At 40.4% G+C, this 22,400-nt stretch overlaps 1 protein-coding gene across 1 annotated transcript; it reads right to left on the bottom strand.

Annotated features, from left to right (window-relative positions):
* Nucleotides 1-639: 639 nt before the first annotated feature.
* HIGD1C (HIG1 hypoxia inducible domain family member 1C) lies at nucleotides 640-16,926 on the bottom strand. The gene is given in 5 exon segments (XM_060026217.1): nucleotides 640-1,376; nucleotides 11,502-11,561; nucleotides 11,564-11,635; nucleotides 16,704-16,728; nucleotides 16,731-16,926. Coding segments are annotated over 5 exon segments (291 nt in total). The 5' UTR covers nucleotides 16,800-16,926; the 3' UTR covers nucleotides 640-1,311.
* Between the last annotated feature and the right edge of the window lie 5,474 nt (nucleotides 16,927-22,400).

Genomic DNA, 22,400 nt, shown 5'->3' with positions numbered 1-22,400 from the left:
GAGCAGAGGTTCAGTAGCTGTGGCACACGGGCTTAGTTGCTCCACAGCATGTGGGATCTTCCCGGACTAGGGCTCGAACCCATGTTCCCTGCAATGGCAGGCGGATTCTTAACCACTGCACCACCAGGGAAGTCCCTCCTTGCCTATTTTCTATGGAGGACAGTGTTGACTGAAACGTGTACTTGTTGGTGGCACTAGAAGAGCCTCATGATAGGTACAGATGGCAACTTTTAAAATAATTACCCTGTGCCAGTAGAGAAAAGTGCATATAATACACAGAACAGTGGGGAATGTCTAGAATGCGGATGTATTTTCAGATCTTCCTGTGTCTTTCTCTTCCCAAACACTAGACTTCACCTTCCTGTCAGAGTATTCCTCCACTACAGGCATCAAGGAAGGGGAAATCAGCACCACAGATAATATTACAGTGTATTCTTGATTTTATCTTAGTGGGTATTTTTTTGTTTTGTTTTGTTTTCTTTCCCAGGCCTGGAGTCCGGGAATAAATCTGAGCGATGGCAGTTATGACTTCCACAAGGTCTAGCTTAGTTTTTAGAACCCTAGGGCAATTGCAGAGGAGTTTGATGCCACAGGTATACTTAACATTTAATATCTTCCTTGTTTCTTGTGTTTTCTACAGTGTCATACCAGATTAGCAGTAGCACTTCTGGACTAAATCCTTTTTTCCCTCAATACTGCCATCTGAGGGAAAAGGGATTTTTTTTAGCAATTTACCTTTGTACTCCTAGAAATACTTTCAGCAAGTATAAAACTGAATACACAAATATTTAAATGTTAAGACCTTTACGTTTGTGGTAAAATAGTCGTTTTTATGTAAGAGTGAGGTGCACAGTGGTGAACCAGATTTAAATAACAACATGGCCATTCTCCTCTGATGTAATTTTTGCCCATTCTAGAAAGGAGTTTATGAAAGCCTTAATTACCTTGCCCTGTTTGTGGAGAATTAAGCTGTGAATAGAGCATCACATTTAATAGGGATAGAGAAAATTTTTCTGTAGCCACTATATAACTCCTAATTTTCAGATTGATTTGGCGTAATATAGATTATTTTCTGCCACTAACTAGAAAATAAAAATTTTAAAAGTCAGAAAATCATGGCCTAGCCTTTGAAAGACATCAAGAAGGATATTTTTGAGCTGACTCTGATTGTTGATTTGGAAATCAACTTCTTAAACAGCTGAAGTCTATGAGAATTCCGGCTGAAACTTCTGCAGTATAATTTGCTACATATTAAAAATTCTTCATAATAAATAGGTTTCAGAAGGCTTCTTGTTTTTCTTGTCTGAAGCTTCATTTTTTGGACACATTGAAGGATCGAGGTCTAATATAATCCTTATACATAGAATAGAGAACACCTAGAAACCAAAAGATGTGTATCAATAGAGTATCCATGGGAAACAAACACTGAATTTCTTCACTTGTATTTTTTCTAAAACCAACCTACAATTAAAAAACAAACAAACGCCCTCTATCTTATTAATTTTTGGCTTGGATCATATGAGTGACTCCAGGAAAAAAAAAAAAAACAAACAAATCTAAGAGCCCTTTGGGATCAGTATAAATCTGAATTTATGACATTACAATGACACACTAAAGTTTGAATTTTAAAATATTGGTGAGAAAGGAAAGTGGGAAGGTTTGGCTAGATCTTGAGATAAAAACAATAGGCACTTCAACTTAGAAAACATCTATTCAGTGTCTGCTAGTACTCAGTATTCTGAAGAAAAGCAAGGTGAATGGATCGAATCCCTGCTTCTAGGGATTCACAGTCCAGTGGATGAATTAGCTATGTTTAGGCAGATGAGGTAAATGTACATCTTCCCCAAGGATGAGGTCCTAGGGCCATGCAGAAAGGGGGAGGTGGCCAGGGAAAATATCCTGAGGAAGAGAGGAGCTGCTTCAGTGAATTCCAGGGATATCAGCAAATGTTCATATCCAAAGCAAGTTAGGGGGCTTCCCTGGTGGCACAGTGGTCAAGAATCCGCCTGCCAATGCAGGGGACACGGGTTCGAGCCCTGGTCTGGGAAGATCCCACATCACGGAGCAACTAAGCCCATGCGCCACAACTACTGAGCCTGTGCTTTAGAGCCTGTGTGACACAACTACTGAAACCCGCGTGCCACAACTACTGAAGCCCGCGCACCTAGATCCCGTGCTTCGCAATGAGAAGCCACTGCAATGAGAAGCCCATGTGCCACAACAAAGAGCAGCCCCCACTCGCCGCAACTAGAGAAAGCCTGCACGCAACAACGAAGACCCAAGGCAGCCAAAAATAAATAAATAAATTTATAAAAACCAAACAAACAAATAAAGCAAGTTAGGGAGTCACAGATTTAAACTACAAGTCACCACTCTCCCCATCCATATCAATTGTCATGGCATCAGCCGTCTAGTAGATTGTCTGAACTAAACCTTTACTTCATTTTCCTTCAGCTTTATTTCTGACACCGCCTGTTAATACCTACAAAAAGCACACAGAGCCTAAAGGGTAAGTTAGTTCTCATCTCAGTTAGATAGCAAATTAGATATCTGCACAAATAATTATTAACCTCTTGCCTACCTCTTAAATTTTGGTGTTCCCTGGAGTTCTGATCCCAACCCTTTTCTCACCTCATTCACACCTGTTGCTTCACTGGTAAGCAAGTTAGATCTCTCTTCTGAATGTGAGACCCATGTATAGATTATATTATATGTGACATTTCCATATCCCATAGTTATGGCCTCCAAAACTTTAAAATTGTATATAAGTAAATATGTTGAGCATGTTCTTCAAAATGCACATTTATTTATAAACCATATAAATGTACTACGATCAGTCTGTATACTGGTAAAGCTTTTTTTGTTTCTGGGTTTTTTAGGCTACGCAGTGCAGCATGCATGCGGGATCTTAGTTCCTCGACCAGGGATTGAACCCGTGCCCCCTGCATTGGGAGTATGGAGTCTTAACCACTGGACTGCCAGGGAAGTCCCGCTTTTTTGTTTTTAAGATAAAAATATTTTCTTCCCATGTCCCCATGGACCTCCTTATACATCAACTAGGGTATGAGTACTGTAATTTAGAGACATCTTCCATAGGCATCTTAGTCAGTATAATATAAAATTAAGAGTTCAGGCTCTGGAATAGATTGCCCATGTTACTGTGAACAGGTAACCTTTCCTCTCTAAGCCTAAGTTTCCTTATCTGTAAAACAGATTATGACAGTACCTACCTCATTGAGTATTGTCCTTTAATAAAGACTTTGTCTGGTCATGAGCCCCTTGAGTCATACCTGAATTTATGCCAATTAGGTGACTCATGGTGGACTCCTAGGTAGCTTCAGGATGTGGCTAGTCATGCCAGAAGACCAGCCATGTGATTAGACTTTCAGGGAGGGGAGTAGGACTGGAGATTGAGTTCAGTCATGTGGCCAGTGATTCAGTCAATCATGCCTACATAATGAAGCCCCAGTAAAAACTCTGGACACTGAAGCTCAGTGGAGTTTCTTGGTTGGTAAACACACGGATGTGCTGGGAGGGTGACATGCACCAATTCCACAAGGCGATATATATATATATTTTTTCACAGGGCGAGATTTTGAGTTTGGGACCCTCCCAGACCTTACCCTATGTGTCTATTTGGTCCTGATTTGTATACTTTATAATGAAACTGTAATTGTGAGTATGGTGCTTCCCTAAGTTCTTCTAGTGAAATATCAAACCTGAGGAAGTCTTGGGAAACCTTGAATTTGTAGCCAGTTGGTCAGAAGTGCAGGTGGTCTGGGAAACCCCAATGGCAGTGTCTGAAAGAAGGGCGGTGCTTTCGGGAACCATGTCCTTAAACCTGGGGCATCTGATGTGAGCTCCACGTGGTTGACATCAGTATTGAGTTGTCCTGCAATACACCAGGTGGTGTCCAAGTAGGTATTAAGATTAAATGAGATAATGATATATAAAGCAGAGCGACTTATACATCATAAGCACTCATTGTATGTTGTTATTGTTTTATCCAATATGTACTCATCCTCTCACCAAACCTGTTCTTTCTTCTTCATTCTTTTTTTTTTTTTTGTGGTATGTGGGCCTCTCACTGTTGCGGCCTCTCCCGTTGTGGAGCACAGGCTCCGGATGCGCAGGCTCAGCGGCCATGGCTCACGGGCCCAGCTGCTCCGCGGCATGTGAGATCCTCCCGGACCGGGGCACGAGCCCATGTCCCCTGCATTGGCAGGCGGACTCTCAGCCACTGCGCCACCAGGGAAGCCCCTTCTTCATTCTTTTTATGTGTGAAAGGCAAACCTTTCATCTGGTTGCCCAGACCAGAAACCTAGGAGTCATCCTTGATTCTTCCTTCCTTACTTTTCCCAATCACTTAGTTGCTGAGTCCTCAGTATTTCTAGAATCCATCTCCTCTCTGTTGCCATTGCCACTGCCTTAATTCATATCCAATTCATCATCTAATTGGCTTCTGCCTTTTTTCTCCCCTCCTTTGCAAATCATCTCTAATCATTTTCCTTTTCCTCTTAACACTTTCTTCATGGTGATATAAATATGCATGGAAAATAGTTCATAAAACTTAAATGACCAGATTAACAGATAGTTGTAGAATGAACACCTGTAATTATGGGTCAAGAAGTAGAATATTACAGGCATCCTGGAAGCCTCCAGGTTTCCCTTTCTGATCATATTCCCCTCCCTTTTTCATAGGTAACCACTGTTCTGAATTTTATGATAAGAGGTTTCCTTGCCTTTATAGTGTGACAGTCTGTTTAGTATCCCTAAAACAAACAGTTTCATATTGCCTGTTTCTGATCTTTCTGTACAGCAGGCATCTTTTTTTTTTTTGGCCGAGTGGCATGTGGGACCTTAGTTCCCCAACCAGGGATCGAACCCACACCCCCTGGATTGGAGGCGTGGAGTCTTAACCACTGGACCGTCAGGGAAGTCTCCCAGCAGGCATCTTTTAGATGCTGTTCTGACTGTTACTCCCCTGTTTAAACCCTTCACTGGCTCACTTCATCTTTTTACTCCTCAACTAGCAACCATATAAATCTATTGGGGGATTTGTTTTATATCTGTTTAACTAAGCTGTTACTGTGTTTTCCAGAATTCCCTTCCCTGCATAGTTCCAGGTTAGCTTGGCCATGAGAGACATTTTACTTGTGATTTGAAGGTGAAAGTTGAAGCAGGAGCTGCCAAATTCTTTTTGCACTTGGAAGGCTTGGTGCAGAGCACCAGGTGCTGTTACAGCTTGCGTATGTTGTTGTTTATCTGCTGGCTCACCTCGCTGTTGATGGGCAGCAGTCAGGCCCACAAATCCTTCAGCTCCTTCTGGATCTCCTCCATTAGCTTTTCTGGCTCCTGGGCCAGGTGTGGATTAGCTCCATGATAGAGCGTGCCAGCTTTTCCTAAAGGTCATGCCATGATCAAGGTTGGAGTCAGCAAGACTCGGACTCAAGTTTCCATTTGTCTTTGTGGGTTCCAGCTCACCCTTGCAGATTCTAGTTTAGTTTTCTTTCCCAATTGCTGCCTTGTTACCTTCAGGTGCCAGCATTAGAAATATAACCAACAACCTAACATGGACTGTTTAGCCAGCTCCCCAAATTGCTTAAGGTCATATCTCTATAATAAATCCCTTTTTATATATCACTACTAGTAGTTTTCCTTCTCTGATTGAACCTGACGGATCCAGAATTTGGTATTGGAAGCTTCCAGAGGAACATAACTCTGAGCATTGGTTCTCTGAATTGGTTCTGGGTTATCTGGAGTTGGTTCTCTGATCTGATTATATTTAAAGGTATTAATGGGCTTTTTTTTTTTTTCCCCTCCAGTGGCAAAGAGTATGCTAGCAGTCCATGGCATGTGGTAGCAAAACATTAAAAAAATTATCACCTTGCAGATACCCTTAATCAGGTGCCTATAGAAAGCAAGGCTTTGGGGGATCAAGTATTTATTGTCATAGAACATTTAGTGGAAATAAGGAGTATAATAAGGTTAGTAACTTTTAAGTGTGCTGGAGAACTTGGGAAAACTATATGATGGGCTCATGGCTTTAAATTCCTAGCTCAAGGTCTTGTGAGGGACCTGAAAGCTTTATGACTTTCTAAAAAGAAACTCTTAACTCCTGTAGCCTTGAGACTGGTATTTTCGAAAAATGTACACAGGGGCTAATCCTGTGAGTGACTAATCACAACACGAATTAAATTCCCAAACTCATAACACCTCTTAAGTTAAAGTTTAGGGCATTGGGGACTTCCCTGGTGGTCCAGTGGTTAAGACTCCACACTCCTAAGGCAGGGGGCAGGGGTTCAATCCCTTGTCAGGGAACTAGAGCCTGCATGCCACAACTAAAAAAGACCCTGTATGTCGCAACGAAGATCCCTCGTGCTACAACTAAGACCTGGCGCAGCCAAATATATAAATACATAAATATTAAAAAAGAAAAAAAGTTTAGAGCACTGCTTTGGAAGGCGTGGGACTCTGAAAATTGGAATGGGGACATATAAGCAGATTTCAGTGAAACTGGGTCCTTGAGCCCCTATATCTTACTGAGACTCTTTTGCCACTAGAAATAGTCCTTCCCTCTGTCTGAGAATGACTGAAACTTGGACCAAAAAGTAGTCTCCACTAAATGAAGTTGAAATACCAGAACTTCCTTAGTATACTTCCATGGTACAGCAGTGATTCTTCTTTACTGGGGCAGTTTTGTTCCCCAGGGAAATCTGGCAATGTCTGGAGACATGTTTGGCTTTCACAGCGCGGGTGGGTACCATTGGCACCTAGTGGGTAGAAGCCAGGGCTGCTGCTGAACATTCTGTAAGGCACAGGACAGTCCTCCGCAACAAAGAATAATCCAGTCCAAAATGTCAGTAGTGCTGAGATTGAGAAACTTTGCCATAAAGGAAGGTATCCAAAGGCTTAGGGAGATTGGAATGTTAGACTGGATTTATCCTGCTCACTCACCCCCTAAATATATCTCCTTCCTTCTGCAGAGCTGTGAGAAGTACATTTGTGAAGGCAGCCCTGCCCTCCTTGAAGAGGTCTATAGTAATGATTTCCTGTAAGCCAGAAATGACAGTAGGAATTTCTGGGCTCCCTGACTTCAGTAGGGATGATGGGATTGTGGGGTGGCAGGGGTCAAGCGGCAGCTTTTAATTGACAAAGACAAGGAAAGCATGATTACTGTAATGGGCAGCAAAGCCTAAGCAGTAATCAATATAGTCTAAGCCACAAAGATCTTTGGTATTTTGGCTAATTGATCATGTTGTACCTAGAGTTGAAAGCGGTGAGCAGCATGTGAGCAGAAAAGCTCTAGGTCTGGCGAACAGAAATTTGACTTGAATAGACAATAGAGAGCCATGGCCCCTCAACCAATTCCCAAATTTGTGTCAATTCATAGACCCAAAGTCCCTGGAATAAACGAGAGGTCAGATCTCCTTAAGGAAAGACCCTGTTTCACAGCCAAAAATGCAAATACTATAAATCCTCCTTCTAGTCTTCCCCAAAGGCACCTATGACTATTCAGCAAGAGGAAGGGGAAATAATCACATTTGTGGGACATTGTTAAATATTGATTTTGAATTGATACTAATGCCTGGAGAATTAGTGTGTTCTACCAGTCGAACTAGGAGTTTATGGTCAGGTCAGTGGAGTTTTGCTGTGGATCTATTTTACAGTTGGTCTGGTGGGTCCCTGAACCTACCTTATGTTATTTCCCCAGTTATGGAATGTGTAATCGGAGTAGACATACTCAGCAGCTATCAGAATCCTCACATTGGTTCCCTGACCTGGGGAGTAAGGGCTATTATGGTAGGGAAAGCCAAGCGTAAGCCATTGTTGGTTTTTTAAAAAATTAATTAATTAACTTATTTTTGGCTGCATTGGGTTTTCATTGCTGTGTGCAGGCTTTTCTCTAGTTGCAGTGAGTGGGCTTCTCATTGTGGTGGCTTCTCTTGTTGCTGAGCACAGGCTCTAGGCACGTGGGCTTCAGTAGTTGTGGCACGTGGGCTCAGTAGTTGTGGTATGTGGGCTCAGTAGGTACGGCACACGGGCTCAGTAGTTGTGGCACATGGGCTCAGTTGCTCTGCAGCATGTGAGATCTTCCCGGACCAGGGCTCAAACCCGTGTCCCCTGCATTGGCAGGCGATTCTTAACACTGTGCCATCAGGGAAGTGCAGTGTGAGCCATTCTAAATGATTCTATTACCAAAGCAATACTGCATTCCCAGAGGGACTGTAGAGACTAGTGTCATCATCAAGGACGTTAAAGATGCCAAGGTGGTGATTCCTACCATATCTCCATTCATTTTGCCTCTTTGGCCAAAAGACAGATGGATCTTGGAGAATGATAATGGATTTCTATAAAGTTTGCTATAGCAAATCAACACAATTTTTGCTATTTGTTTTGCAGCTATTAATCTGATTGATTGCTTTTTTCTGTATACCTTTTAGTAAAGACCATCAGAAGCAGATTGCTTTCATCTGGCAGGGCCAGCAGTATACTTTCAGTGTTCAGTCTCATGGCTCTGTGAACTCTCCAGCCCTATGCCACAATCTAGTCTGCAGGACCTTGATCATCTCTCTATTCCACAAGACATCACATTAGTCCATTACATTGATTTGATCTATCAAGGGTAAATTGTTACTATACTGGTAGGGTAAGGAGGAGTGTGTCTGGAATGTATACCTTCTGGGGCCTTTCTTAGTAGTCCCATGTCATGTGATTAAAGAAGGTGGAAAATTATACCCAGTACAGGAAGGATCATTAAGGACCCAGATCATTTCAGAATGTTTGGGTCAACAACCCAGTCAAATAACCATGAATAGCCAAGGTGCTTTCGGAAGGCAAAGGGTGGATGAAATGGCCAGTGGAAAAACATAGTTATAATATGAGCCATGATCATCCGACCAGTTGCAGAAACAAAGACTGTGATAGTTATGAATATTTCTTCCTTTTTTTTTTTTTTTTTTTTTTTTTTTTTGCGGTATGCGGGCCTCTCACTGTTGTGGCCTCTCCCGTTGCGGAGCAACAGGCTCCGGACGTGCAGGCTCAGTGGCCATGGCTCACGGGCTTAGCCGCTCCGCGGCATGTGGGATCTTCCCGGACCAGGGCACGAACCCGTGTCCCCTGCATCGGCAGGCGGACTCTCAACCACTGCGCCACCAGGGAAGCCCCCTTATTTTGATATGAATACACGTGTATACAGTCACCAATTTCTTTTTCTATTTGCCATTTCCATTTACCTACCATCTAATATAAGAAGTGTTAATAGTAGTTAACTTTATATCTCAGGATTTAAGTCACAGGATATCAAAAGGGAATATGACTCAGCTCAAAGATGAATCAACATCACCCAAAGATGGACAAAGGGATTTTGTATCCTCTTTTAGGAGAATTAGCATGTTTTTGGTTATACAAGGGATGGTTGATTTTACCATTGTCTTTATTTGAAGGTAAGTGTATTAAAAGAGGTGTATATGGATGCCAGGTTGACAAGGGATAGACAGTGACGGATTTGTAATGTATCAACTTAGCTAAACTATAACTAGATTTTCCAGAATTCCTTTCCTTTCATTCCCTGAAAAATTGCACGAGAGACATTTTGCGTGAGATTTAGAAGGTAGAAGTAAAGCAGCCAGCAAATTCTTTTGACCTGGGAAGGCACTGTTGCAGCATAGTTTTGCTTATCTGCTGGCCCACCTGGTTGGCATGGGGCAGCAATCAGGAGTGCAGCTCCTGCTGAATTTCCATGGCTCCTGCTGAATTTCCTCTTTCACCTTCTCTGACTCCTTGGCCAGGTCCATGTTTAGCTCCAGGATGAGGGGCATCGGCTTTTTCTATGTCACTCCATCATCAAATTTGGAGGTTTAGAGATGGTGAGAAATCCATAAGGATTCCAGACCATCCTGTGTGTTTCAGCTCATCCTTGCAGGTTCCAGATTTTTCTTGCTTCTCTCACTTTTCATCTACCTTTTCTAACTGCTTGCTCTGCCCACTTCAGGTCCCAGATCCTGATACATAAGAAAGAGCCTCACAGTTACATAAGTCCAAATACCTAAAATAAATCTCTTACTATATGTTACTACTCCTAGTTCTGCAGTCTCATCAAACACTGATTGATTCACCTACCATACCAAACTGTGTCGAGTTCCACTAACATGCCATGCTTCTGTGCCTTTGTTTTTTCCCCTCTGCCTAGAATCCTGACCTCCTTCTCTGCTTAGTTAATTCCTCTACATTCTTGGCTCATCACATGGTTTGCATCCTTAGAGAAGCCTCCCTGGACTCTCAGCCCTAGTTAAACGCCTCTCCTTTGTGCTTGTGCTTCCATAGCAACCTGTGTTAATCTTATTGTAGTACCTCTGACTTTATATTGTCTTCTCCTGCTCTTGATCTCTCTCCCTAAGGAGATTAAACTAGTTGAGGGTAGAGAGTTAGTTTCACTGCTGTATCTCTAGACCAGCACAGTGCCTTGCACATAGCTCATGCTCATAAGTGTTTTCTGAATGATGAAAATGAGGCCTGTTACTTCATAGTAGAGTTTCTTGTTGTATCTTGTTCAAGACTCATATCACAGTTCATAGTAAAAAGATAATTACCATATAACTCCCTATAGGCAAGCCCCACACCCATCATCCCATAATCGTAGACCTACTCAGGCTGATTCTACTTTGCACAGCATGAAGGGGAGCTAAGAACATTGTGACTTGTTCTCATTAATGTAGACAAAAATTTTAGGTAATTTAGGTCCCAAAGTAGACTCCTTGTTAGAACTAAATGATTTAGCTGTTGATATAACCTGAATCAACCAGATAATTTTATACCCACTCTTTGGATTTGACTGTGTAAATACTGCTTAATTTATAGACTAATAAAAAATTACCTATTGCTCAGGCTTGGAATAGCTGAGTTATACAGGGTATAAACTATTCACTGCTCCTTTCACTATAGAGGATAACAGAAACTATAACCTAGTTCTCCACTGGGTTTTTCTTTTTTTAGACTGAAGTATAATTCACATACAATTTGAATTTATGTTGTACAACATAATGATTCTATATTTGTATATATTGTGAAATGATCACAGTAAGCCTAGTTAACATCTATTACCATATATACAGAATTTTTTTCTTGGGATGAGAACTTTTAAGATCTACCCTCGTAGCAACTTTCAAATATGCAATACAGTATTATTGACTATAGTCACCATGCTGTACATTACATCCCCATGACTCGTTTATTTTATAACTAGAAGTCTGTACCTTTTGCCTACTGAGTTTTTTTTTTTCAGTACTTAAAATACCAAGAGATTAAGCCTATAACTGGGCAGCAACCTCAACCAAGTGAAGATCACTGTCTTTCTTATCCTTCCTCCTCCATTACATCATCTTGACCCAATATTCATGAATGAATATGAATGAATAAATAAAAATACTAATATGAATGGATGAATAAATCAAAATACTCTCAAAGACAGCTGAACACAACATACAAATTAAGCAGGTTACCTAGAGTCACAGCTCTTACAACAAATCCTTGGGCAGCAACTCTCATGTGAATAAGATGATGGACATTTTCTGATCTCTTCTGTATTTTAACTTGTAAAGACCATAGGACCCCACAGTCATAAAGCCTGCTATCCCTGTGAATTAAAAAAGTAGGGATTATATAAATAGCAGGCTAAAATTCCCAAGAGCTTAGAGAATTGAATAAGAGACTGTGCAAGGGATCAGTACCTGGAAGATAAGCAGGCAAGATACCAAAGGATACTTCACTCATGGATTCAATATTTGCAGTTTTGACTCTTCCCGGAAAAACCTGAATTGTATACTATAGTAACTTGTCTAGTAATTTCTAATTTTCCTGAGGCATGGCATAGGCTGCAAGCCTTTTATTTGGGGCAAGTCACTTAACCAGTGAGTGAACCAACCAAAGTCTCAGCATTCATAGCTTTTGGGTGTTTGGCTTTATTCCTCTCTACTTGTTATTAAATAAGGAGTAAATCTAGTAAAGTGGAAGAAACTTTACTCTTCTGTGAAAATGAGATATTAAATTTTAATGAGAGGTAAAAAGGTCTGAATAGTTGCATGAGAAGTATGTGACTCTGGGAAGAACTGTGATTCTAGAAAATTCCAGAAGCCCATACAAATATTTCTGTATTCACTACATATGTCAAGGGGTGAATATACTGCTGGGACAACCAAGATTCTGTGTAATTCACTCTAAAACAGAAAACTGAATAGGAATCAACTGAATAGGAAAAATTCTAGAAAGCGATTTGAAACACTGTGAGAACTTAACCCATGACAAATCAAGATAACCAAATAACAGATAAGGGAAAAACTATTTGAACTAACTTGGATTTGTATCTTACACCAGACCCTACAAAAAAAGTCTGGATGGGTTAGCATTAAATATGAAAATAAAAATATCAACAAAATCTAGAAGAAAATAGAACAGCATATTTATAACATCTAAAAGGGGGTAAGGTAGATTTAAAAAAACTGACAAGGACAAAAATGCTATATTTTGACATAAGAGTAAAGGAAACTTTTGCATAATAAAAGTGTGGCTCTATTCTGGGGAATCTCTCTTCTCTCCTATTGATTTATGCATCTATCCCTTCATCAATACCACACTGTTGATTACTCTATATATTAAGCCTTAGTATCTGGTAGGAGTGATTCCTTCCACTTAATACTTTTTTTAAAAATTACTATTAAAGGTATCCATCCTTGAGATCAACTGCCTTTTTTTAAAAAAAATTTATTAAATTTGTTTATTTTTGGCTGCATTGGGTCTCCGTTGCTGTGTGTGGACTTTCTCTAGTTGTGGTGAGTGGGGACTACTCTTCGTTGTGGTGTGCAGGCTTCTCATTGCAGTGGCTTCTCTTGTTGTGGAGCATGGGCTCTAGGCGCCTGGGCTTCAGTAGTCGTAGCACGCCATCTCAGTAGTTGTGGCTCGCGGGCTCCAGAGCACAGTCTCAGTAGTTGTGGTGCACGGACTTAGTTGCTCCACGGCATGTGGGATCTTCCCGGACCAGGGCTCGAACCTGTGTCCCCTGCATCGGCAGGCGGATTCTTAACCACTGCACCACCAGGGAAGCCCTACTTGATACTTTTTCTTAAAAGAGGTAGTCTTAGCCATTCTAGAACTTTTGCCTTTATATAAATTTTAGAATAAGCTTGTTTCTGTCTACAAAAAAACATTGCTGGGATTTTGATAGGAATTACAGTAAACCGATAGATGAGTTTGGGGAGAACTGACATCTTTATTGAGTCTTACAATCCACGAACACAATAGTCTCTACATTTATTTAGTTCTTCTTTGATTTCTTTCATTAGCATTTTGTATTTTTTCAGCGTACACATTCTGTACATGTTTTGTTAAGCTTATACCTAATCATTTCATTTCTTCAGAGCGATTGTAAATGGTCTTATGTCTTTAATTTCAGTTTCCATATGTTTGTTGTTAGTATATAGAAATGCAGTTGATGTTTATGGACGATAGCAAGTTTTGATTAACTATTGGCACATGTCTGTCTCTGTGGGTGGGTGAGGATATATTTATTCTCTCAGAGTATACTTAATAAGTGGAAATAAGAATCAGAGTAAATAATCACATTTATATGTATATTTTGTAGGCTGATTAGTAATAAGTGAAATTGAAATAAAAATGACAAACATAAAAACAGCAAAAAACAAATAACAGTTAAAACAACAATGGCAGGTACATTGAGAAACAGGTACAATGCTGAAAGCTCTGTAAGTTTAGCCAAATCTTTCTGGAAAGAACTCTGGAGACATATAATAAGTGACATTAAACTGAACATGCTTCCTGCCCTGGAAATTCTACTTTGGGGACATACTCCAAGGAAGTAAGCAAAAGAAAAGTCAAGAAGTTGACACAAAGATGTTTGTGGCTACATTATGTATGAGGAAAAACTAAACCCAAATGGCCCAAACAGAGGGAAAACTACCATAGCTATAAAAAAATTACAAGTATAGGAAGTACTAATATACAGAAATGTACTATGAAATGTTACGTGAAAGAAGCAAAAACAAATAATCTATCAACACAGAGTTTAAATACATATAATGTACACACAGACCTTAGCAGTATTCATAATTTATTTTAAATAATATGAATAAATTATAATGACAGAAGTTAAGACAACAAATTAAAATGTTCTGTAAATTATTGACAGGATACTGTGTCCTGCAGCAGAAAATACTTAGGAGATATTCTTAATAAAACAATAGCTAACAAACTATTCAATAATATATATACAAATTTGATCAGATATTTTTCTAGCAAAAACTTGGCTCTCTTCCCTTATCAAATCAATACTCTGTTCTAACTGAAATTTGTTTTGTTTCTTTTAGAGATTAAAGTCAGCACCTTTACTGTTTTCCATACGATGTCTCTGTAGTTTGAATATAACTGAATTTAGCTGGAAACACTTTTCTCTTTCTACTTTAATCACGCTAAATGTCTCTGGAAAAACAATTTAATTTCCAACAGGCACAGTGATTAATCTCTGTTCATTACAGTGATCTGCTCAAGTGGCACTGAGTCCTTGAATTGTTTTGTTAGTTAAAAATGCTAAAGAAGAGGAATAAATCACTACAAAATTATTTGCCTCCATTTCTTGTGCCATTACAAGCCTTAATCAAATTAAGTGGAACTTTCAAACACAGAATATTACTATAAAGTAAAATTTTGATTCTTTTTGATATGTGAATAATGACACATAAAGTTGCTAGGTTTGTAGTGGTATTTAATGGAAACATATGACTTACACCTCTTTAGAGGCTTTTGTGGAATTAATCACAAAGTTATGTACGTCTGATTTGTATATATATTTTTAAAACAATTTTATTGAAGTATATTTGTTTTACAATGTTGTGTTAATTTCTGCTGTACAGCAAAGTGATTCAGTTATAATATATATATATTCTTTTTCATACTGTTTTCCATGATGGTTTACAACAGGATATTGAGTATAGTTCCCTGTATGTACATCTGATTTAAATAAGTTATTTTAATAGTTTCCAGACAAAGAAAGCACAAGGAAAGAGGCATGGCTGAAGTATTAAATAATAATGCCTAGGGCAGCTAAAGCATCCGAAAGAGAAAGAAGAGAAAGCTTAGATTTTAAAACATAATATTGGTGCTTAGATTTTGTGGTTTTTTTAAGTCCACATACATATAGTATTTGTTTAAAATGTAAACATATCAAATATATGTTGGGAAAGGATAAAGAGGCTAAGACTCCAGGTATAATTAGAATAATACTTCTTTAACCTGGAGTTTACTTAACCATCAACCTCAGCATCTGGAACACATCAGGAAGCCAGCAACAAGCCACAGAGCATGAACACCACAAAGTTCATGCTCTCAAGTGTACAGGTAGGCCCAGGCTTTCATTCGGAGCTTCTTTACTCTGAATTGGCTCATGGTTCTTTTAAGCGTGGGTATCTAGCTTCTGACACCACAGAACATTAGAAGCAGAAGTTTCTGATGGTACCCAACAGTAATGGAAGAAACAGAAAAGTCTATAAGCATCGACACAAGAACTTAAAGTTTGGAGTTGAGGGCTTCCCTGGTGGCGCAGTGGTTGAGAGTCCGCCTGCCGATGCAGGGGACACGGGTTCGTGCCCCGGTCCGGGAAGATCCCACATGCCGCGGAGCAGCTGAGCCCGTGAGCCGTGGCCGCTGAGCCTGCGCGTCCGGAGCCTGTGCTCCGCAACGGGAGAGGCCACAACAGTGAGAGGCCTGCGTACCATACACACACACACAAAAAGTAAAGTTTGGAGTTGATTAGAGAACAAAGAGACATGTAAATCTTCCTCAACTCATGACAGGGTTACACCTTGAAAAACCCATCATAAGTTGAAAATACTGTAAGTCAAAAATTCATTTAATACACCTCACCTATTGAACATTATAGCTTAGCCTAGCCTACTTTCAATGTGCTTGGAATACTTACATTAGCCTGTAGTTAGGCAAAATCATCTAACACAAAGCCTATTTTATAATACAGTGTTGAATATCTCATGTAATTTATTGAATATTGTACTGAAAGTGAAAAACAGGATGGTTGGGTACAGAGTGGTTGTTAAGTGTATTAGTTGTTTACCTTCATGATGGCGAGGCTGACTGAGAGCTGCCACTGCCCAGCGTCATAAGAGAGTATCATACTATGTATTGCTAGGCCAGGAAAAGATCAAAGTTCAAAGTATGGTTTCTATTGAATGCGAATTGCTTTGTCATCATCTTAAAGTCAAAAAGTCGTAAGTTGAGGACCGTCTATATACATCTCAATAGTCTCTAATAGGCTCTGTATAATAATAAACTGATACTGCAGCTGCTGATTCTGAGTCATTACAGAAAAGTTACAGTCCATTCAATCAATCCTATTTAGATTGGCTGGGAACTAGTAATTTTCGATAGACTGCTAATGAAAATGGATTAAACAGAATAAAAAATTGATGCTTCATAATAATAAGAGTTAATATTTACTGAGGATTTGCCATACACTAGAAACTGTGTTGAAAGTGTAACTCATTCATGCATAGAAAGGGTTAGCTCCAAATATCTGAAAACATTTAATTATATAAACTATTTCAATACTCAAAGATACTGGGTAAGGCATTATTGTTTTATTAGAAACAGCTTCACAGTATCCAGTCAAGGCTTGTACTTACCTACAGGGACAAAGGGGGAATCTCTATAGATTTCCTGATCAGTCGGGATAACAGGCCTTCGTCCTCATCTGCTGACCGCTGGTTATCTGAAGACATTTTTCTCTCTAGTAACAGTAGGGGATAATCAAAAAGAATCTGTTTCCGTCTCCCAATATACTCTTATGTGTTCTTCTGTCTTCATTTGCTTGACATGCTTGTCTGCTCAACTGAAATAAACAGTTATCTTTCCTTCACCCTTTGCATTGTGGAGTCCTTTCATTTTGTTTAGGGGTGGAGGAAAGAAAAATATACAAAGAGGTAAATGATGATCAGATTCCATGAATACAGAGTAAAAACACAGATCATAAGTGTGTTATTCAGTTCCCTTTCACTGCTTGGCGTTTGAAATCATTGGGAACCTCAGAACTTCCGCAAACAGTAAGAACACAGAGTTTCTTTCACAAAATATAGTTTTAAAGAATGATGGCAGTGCCAACATAGGCAAAAATACCTCCAGATTTACAGGTGATGGGAGAATGATCACTCCAGTGCTGCAGAATGTGTAGGGCATTATAAAGCACCTACCAGGTACCAGATGCTATGCTAGACAATGGAAATAATCTTCCTTGTCTGCACAGGATGAATGAGGAAACTAGCAAGAGCAACTATAATCACAATCAACATGGTCTGGCAGTACCTCAGTTTGTTATCCGTGCAACCCTCTATTTTCAACCCTCAAAATTCAAATATGGAGGCTTCATTCTACAAATCAGCTTTCATCAGAAAATGTAAGCCGGTAAGTGGAAGAAGCACAATACCGTTGGCGTACTCCACCACCTGCAGCCTGTTTCCTGGTGTTCGTTCAGCTGGAAGCCATAGATCAGAACAGGCTTTATTAGGCCAGGACACGTTTACGTGCAATTTCCAGCTAATTGATAATGGAAAAGCCCAGAACCCTCCCCTCACCAAGGGGGCGTGGCCGGCTGGTATTGGCCATAGCCCAGGCTGGAAACTCACTGGTAGCGGCACCTGGACCACAAACAAGAGGCTTTCCAAGATAATATTCAAGGAAACATTAGGCTTTTGAAGAAGATGCCTTTCCTTCTCCCTTCACAAGGACGCTCCCAACATCCCTCTGTGGCTTTGAATCCCGCTACCCAACTCCTGGGCCCGAAATTGAAGGGAAAGTTGGTGCAGGGTTACAACACTGGGTTTGTAGGTGGGAGTGGGGGTTAGCCTTATGAGGCCAAGATTCTTGTGGTTTTTTAGTGCGCTTGCCAGAGGGGCGCCCACTGTGGCCGGGATCCGGGACTGAGACGCCGCGAGCCTGCACCAGCTCGCCCGATGGCCAGACCGTCGCACCTGGCGGCTCCACGGGTGCCTAGAGCTGCACGCGCGCCCTGCCGGGAAGGACGTGACGTCACTGCGTCCCCGGCCAATCCAAGGGCAGGGCGGGCCGGCACGGGAAGACGCCGAGCGAGCTGCTGCCCTGCGCCTGCGCGCGGAGATTGAGGCTAATCTGGCTTTCCCGGCGGGTGGTGGTGGACGACCTCTTCGCTGCTGTTGTGAAGGTGCACCCTTGAGCCCCTTGAGGCCTCGAAGAAGTTCGGACTCACCGCCTCCGTCTGACTGCAGCCACAGAGACCTCAGGATGAGGGCAGAGGACCAGGTAGCGTTCACGCTTTTTCCTTGTAACTTTTAATTATTAAATAATTTTAGATTTACAGAAAAGTTCCCAGAATAGTAGCCCAAAAATGTGTATCTGACACTTAGATACCCCTTTGTTAACATTGCGCCACATTTGCTTTATCATTTCTCTCTAGATGCGATTTCTTCCTTCCTTTATATGAACCACCTGAGAGAAAGCTGCACCTATAGGCCTATACCCCTATCTACGTTGTGTGCATTTGGGGAATTCTCTTACATAACCATAGTACAATGAGCAAAATCAGGAAATTAACATTGCTATAATACTATAAGGTAAAGATTTTATTCATAGTTCACCAGTGGTCTCAATAATCCTTAATAGCAAAAAAGAATTTTTTTTCTGGTCTAGGATCCAATCAAGATTACATATTGCATTTGGTTGTCAAGTCTCTTTACTGTCCTTTAATCTGGAACATTTCCTTAGTCGGTGTATTACTCAAGGTTCTCCAGAGAAACAGAATTGATAGGAGATATATATATATATATATATATATACACACATACATATATGTATATATGTATACCTGATCGAAGATATGCATGTATACATATGTATGAGGAGATTTATTGCAGGAATTGGTTCACGTGGTAATGGGGACAGAGAAGTCCCAGGATCTGCCACCTGCAAGCTGGCAATGGTCTAAGTCCCTGTCCAAGTCCAAAGGCCCGAGAAGTAGGAGCACTAATGTCTGAGGGCTGGAAAAGGTAAATGTCCCAGCAGCTCAGGCAGAGAGCAAATTCACCCTTATTCTGCCTTTTTGTTTTACTCAGGCCCTCCATGGGTTGGATGGTGCTAACCCGCATCAGTGAGGGTGATCTTTATTAAGCCTATCAATTCAAATGCTAATCATCTGAAAATACCCTCACAAACCCATCCAGAAAAAATGTTTTACCAGCTTTTTCGGCATCCCTTAGCCCAGCTAAGTTGTCGCACAAAATTAACCATCACAGTTGTCTTTTGTCTTTCATGACCTGATACGTTGCCAATGCAGGCCAGTTATTTTGTAGAATGTCTCTAACTTTAAGTTTTATCTGATGCTTTCTCATCATTAGATTGAGGCTATGCATTTTTGGCAGAATATCACAGAAGTGATGTTGTGTCTTCTTGGCTTGTAATAGCAGGAGGCACATAAAGTCAGCTTGTGTGGTGGTAGTAACTTTTATTCGATATTCTGCTGATAGATGTCTAACAACTGGATCTGCAGGGAAAAAAACCCCTTGTTGGTAATATTTGCCGATTTCCATGGTATAAATACTCCCACCCTGGTCGATTTCAAGCTACTGTCGTATAGTCACTGCACGCAAAATTGGGAAGAGATGTGACTCTTCTGAGTTGGTGTGAAGTTGGCTCTAGCATACCACTGCTTTGATCAGTTGGTTTAAGGTGGTGTCTGCCTGTTTCCCCACTGTAACGTTACTATTTTTTCCCTTTATAATTAATAAGTATTTTGTGAGGAGATACTTTTTTTTTTTTTTTTTTTTGTGATACGCGGGCCTCTCACTGCTGTGGCCTCTCCCGCCGCGGAGCACAGGCTCCGGACGCACAGGCCCAGCGGCCATGGCTCACGGGCCCAGCCGCTCCGCGGCATGTGGGATCCTCCCGGACCGGGGCACGAACCCACATCCCCTGCATCGGCAGGCGGACTCCCAACCACTGCGCCACCAGGGAAGCCCGAGATACTTTAATATTATATAAATATGCTGTTATTTATCAGATTTTTACCCATTAATTTCAGCACACAGTGATGATCCTTGCCTGGATCAATTAATATTATGTTTGCCAAATGGTAATTTCCGAAATCCATCATTCCTTTTATATTTTTCAATTGGTATTCTACTATAAGAAATCGCTTTCCCTCCTTCCGTGTTTAATTATTCATTTATTTATATCAGTTTGGACTCATGAATTTCCATTTTATTCAGTAGCTTATAATTCATACCATAATTAATTTATTTTGATGGCCAAATTGTCCTAGATTTGGCTAGTGGGAGCCCCTTCAAGCTGGCTCTCCTATGTCCTATTGACATGACACTGTCATTCTTCAAACACTTCTTTAAATCCTGGTGTAGCAAGTTGTTCCAGGCTGAACGTGTAATTTTTCTCCCCTAGCCCTGAAATCAGCCATTTCTTCAAGGAGTCCTGATTCATTTTAGTGGAGAATGATACTTAGAAACCAAGTTTTGGGAACTAGAGGTTCTCTTTGTTACTGGAGTGTCATTACTTCTAGGTCCTCTTAGCAGAGTTAGGATTTATATCTCTCTATGTTTTTATTCCTATAAAGCTTTGTCAAAACCATGAATTCATAGTAATATCTTCAGTTTCAGTCCAGTTCCACAGTGTTGATTCCAGTCTTCCCCTTTTCATATTTGTGATTTCTTTTTCTGACTGTGAGAGACCTGACTCCCACTATCCTCAGTATATTCATCTGCTTTATTCTAGACAAAAAAAGTAGTTTCAGAATTCCTAACCCATACTTCTGTGAAAAACAAGCCTATGAAATATTTTTTATAGTTCTTTTTGTCAAAGGAATACAGTCAAAATACTGTCTTCAAAAATCACTTGGATTGAAAACATATGTCTACACAAAAACTTGTTCACAAATGTTCATAGCATCTTTATTCACAATAGCCAACAAGTGGAAACAACCCAAACATCCATCATTTGATGAATGGAGAAATAAAATGTGATATATGCATCAATGGAATATTATTTGGCCATAAAAAGAAATGAAGTACTGATACATGCTACATCATAGATAAACCTCAAAAACATGCTAAATGAAATAAGCCTGTCACAAAAGACCACATATTGTGTGATTCCATTTATGTGAAATGTCCAGAATAGGCAAATCTTTAGAGACAGAAGGTGGTTGCCTAGAGCTGCGAGACAGTGGGGGCGGGGAAATAGGGAGTGACTATTAATGGGTACAAAGTCTTTTTAGGGGGTGATGAAAAGTGCTTTAAAAATAGATTGTGGTCACACAACTCCGAATATACTGAAAACCACTGAATTGTATACTGTAGGTAAATGTTATGATATATGAACTATATCTCAAAACTGTTGTTAAAAAAATAAGTTACTTGGATTAATTTTTTCTTCCTCCATCAATGTGGTTAGCACTCATTTGAAATACATTTCGGCGTTTTTTTATTTTTCCATTTTAGAGGTCCCTCCAGTTTTCATTTTATTTTATGTAAGACATTCTTTTACCTATTTTATATAAAACATAAACATGATTCCAAAAATCAAAACTATACAAAGGGTGGGCTTCCCTGGTGGCGCAGTGGTTGAGAGTCCGCCTGCCTATGCAGGGGACACGGGTTCGTGCCCTGGTGCGGGAAGATCCCACATGCCACGGAGCGGCTGGGCCCGTGGGCCATGGCCGCTGAGCCTGTGCGTCCGGAGCCTGTGCTCCGCAACGGGAGAGGCCACAACAGTGAGAGGCCCGCGTACCGCAAAAAAAAAAAAATAAATAAAATAAATATTAAAAAAATTGTGTAAAAAAAGAGAGTAAATCCTGAGAGTTCTCATCATAGGAAAAAGATGTTTTCTATTTCTTTAATTTTGTATCTATGAGATATTGGATGTTCACTAAACTTATTGTGGTAGTCATTTCATGATATATGTAAGTCAAATTATTATGCTGTACCCCTTAAATTTATACATTGCTGTATGTCAGTTATATCTCAATAAAACTGGAAGGGAAAAAAAAAAGAGCCCAGGGCTAGCCTTGCAGAGCCTGGGAGGAGACCTCATCCTCACGTCAGTAGAGGGGATCTGTGAGGTTCTTAAATTTCTGATCCCACTCAGTGAGTTTTTTTTCCTTTCCTTTTGAGAAATGAGTTGTGAAGTTGTCTGGTGAGAGGAGCAGTATGGAAATGAGCGTGGTGAAGGTTTGTCCTTTGTGTCAGCTGAGGGTAAACTACAGCATTCCTGAGCAGCACTGAAAGTCTAACTCAGATTTTGTAGTTTCTCCTGAGAGCAGCAACAGAGGAAGCAAATGGCTGGGA

This window comes from Delphinus delphis, chromosome 11 (assembly GCF_949987515.2).
Source record: "Delphinus delphis chromosome 11, mDelDel1.2, whole genome shotgun sequence".
Classification (NCBI taxonomy): Eukaryota; Metazoa; Chordata; class Mammalia; order Artiodactyla; family Delphinidae; genus Delphinus; species Delphinus delphis.
This window is presented reverse-complemented; position numbering and strand designations above follow the sequence as displayed.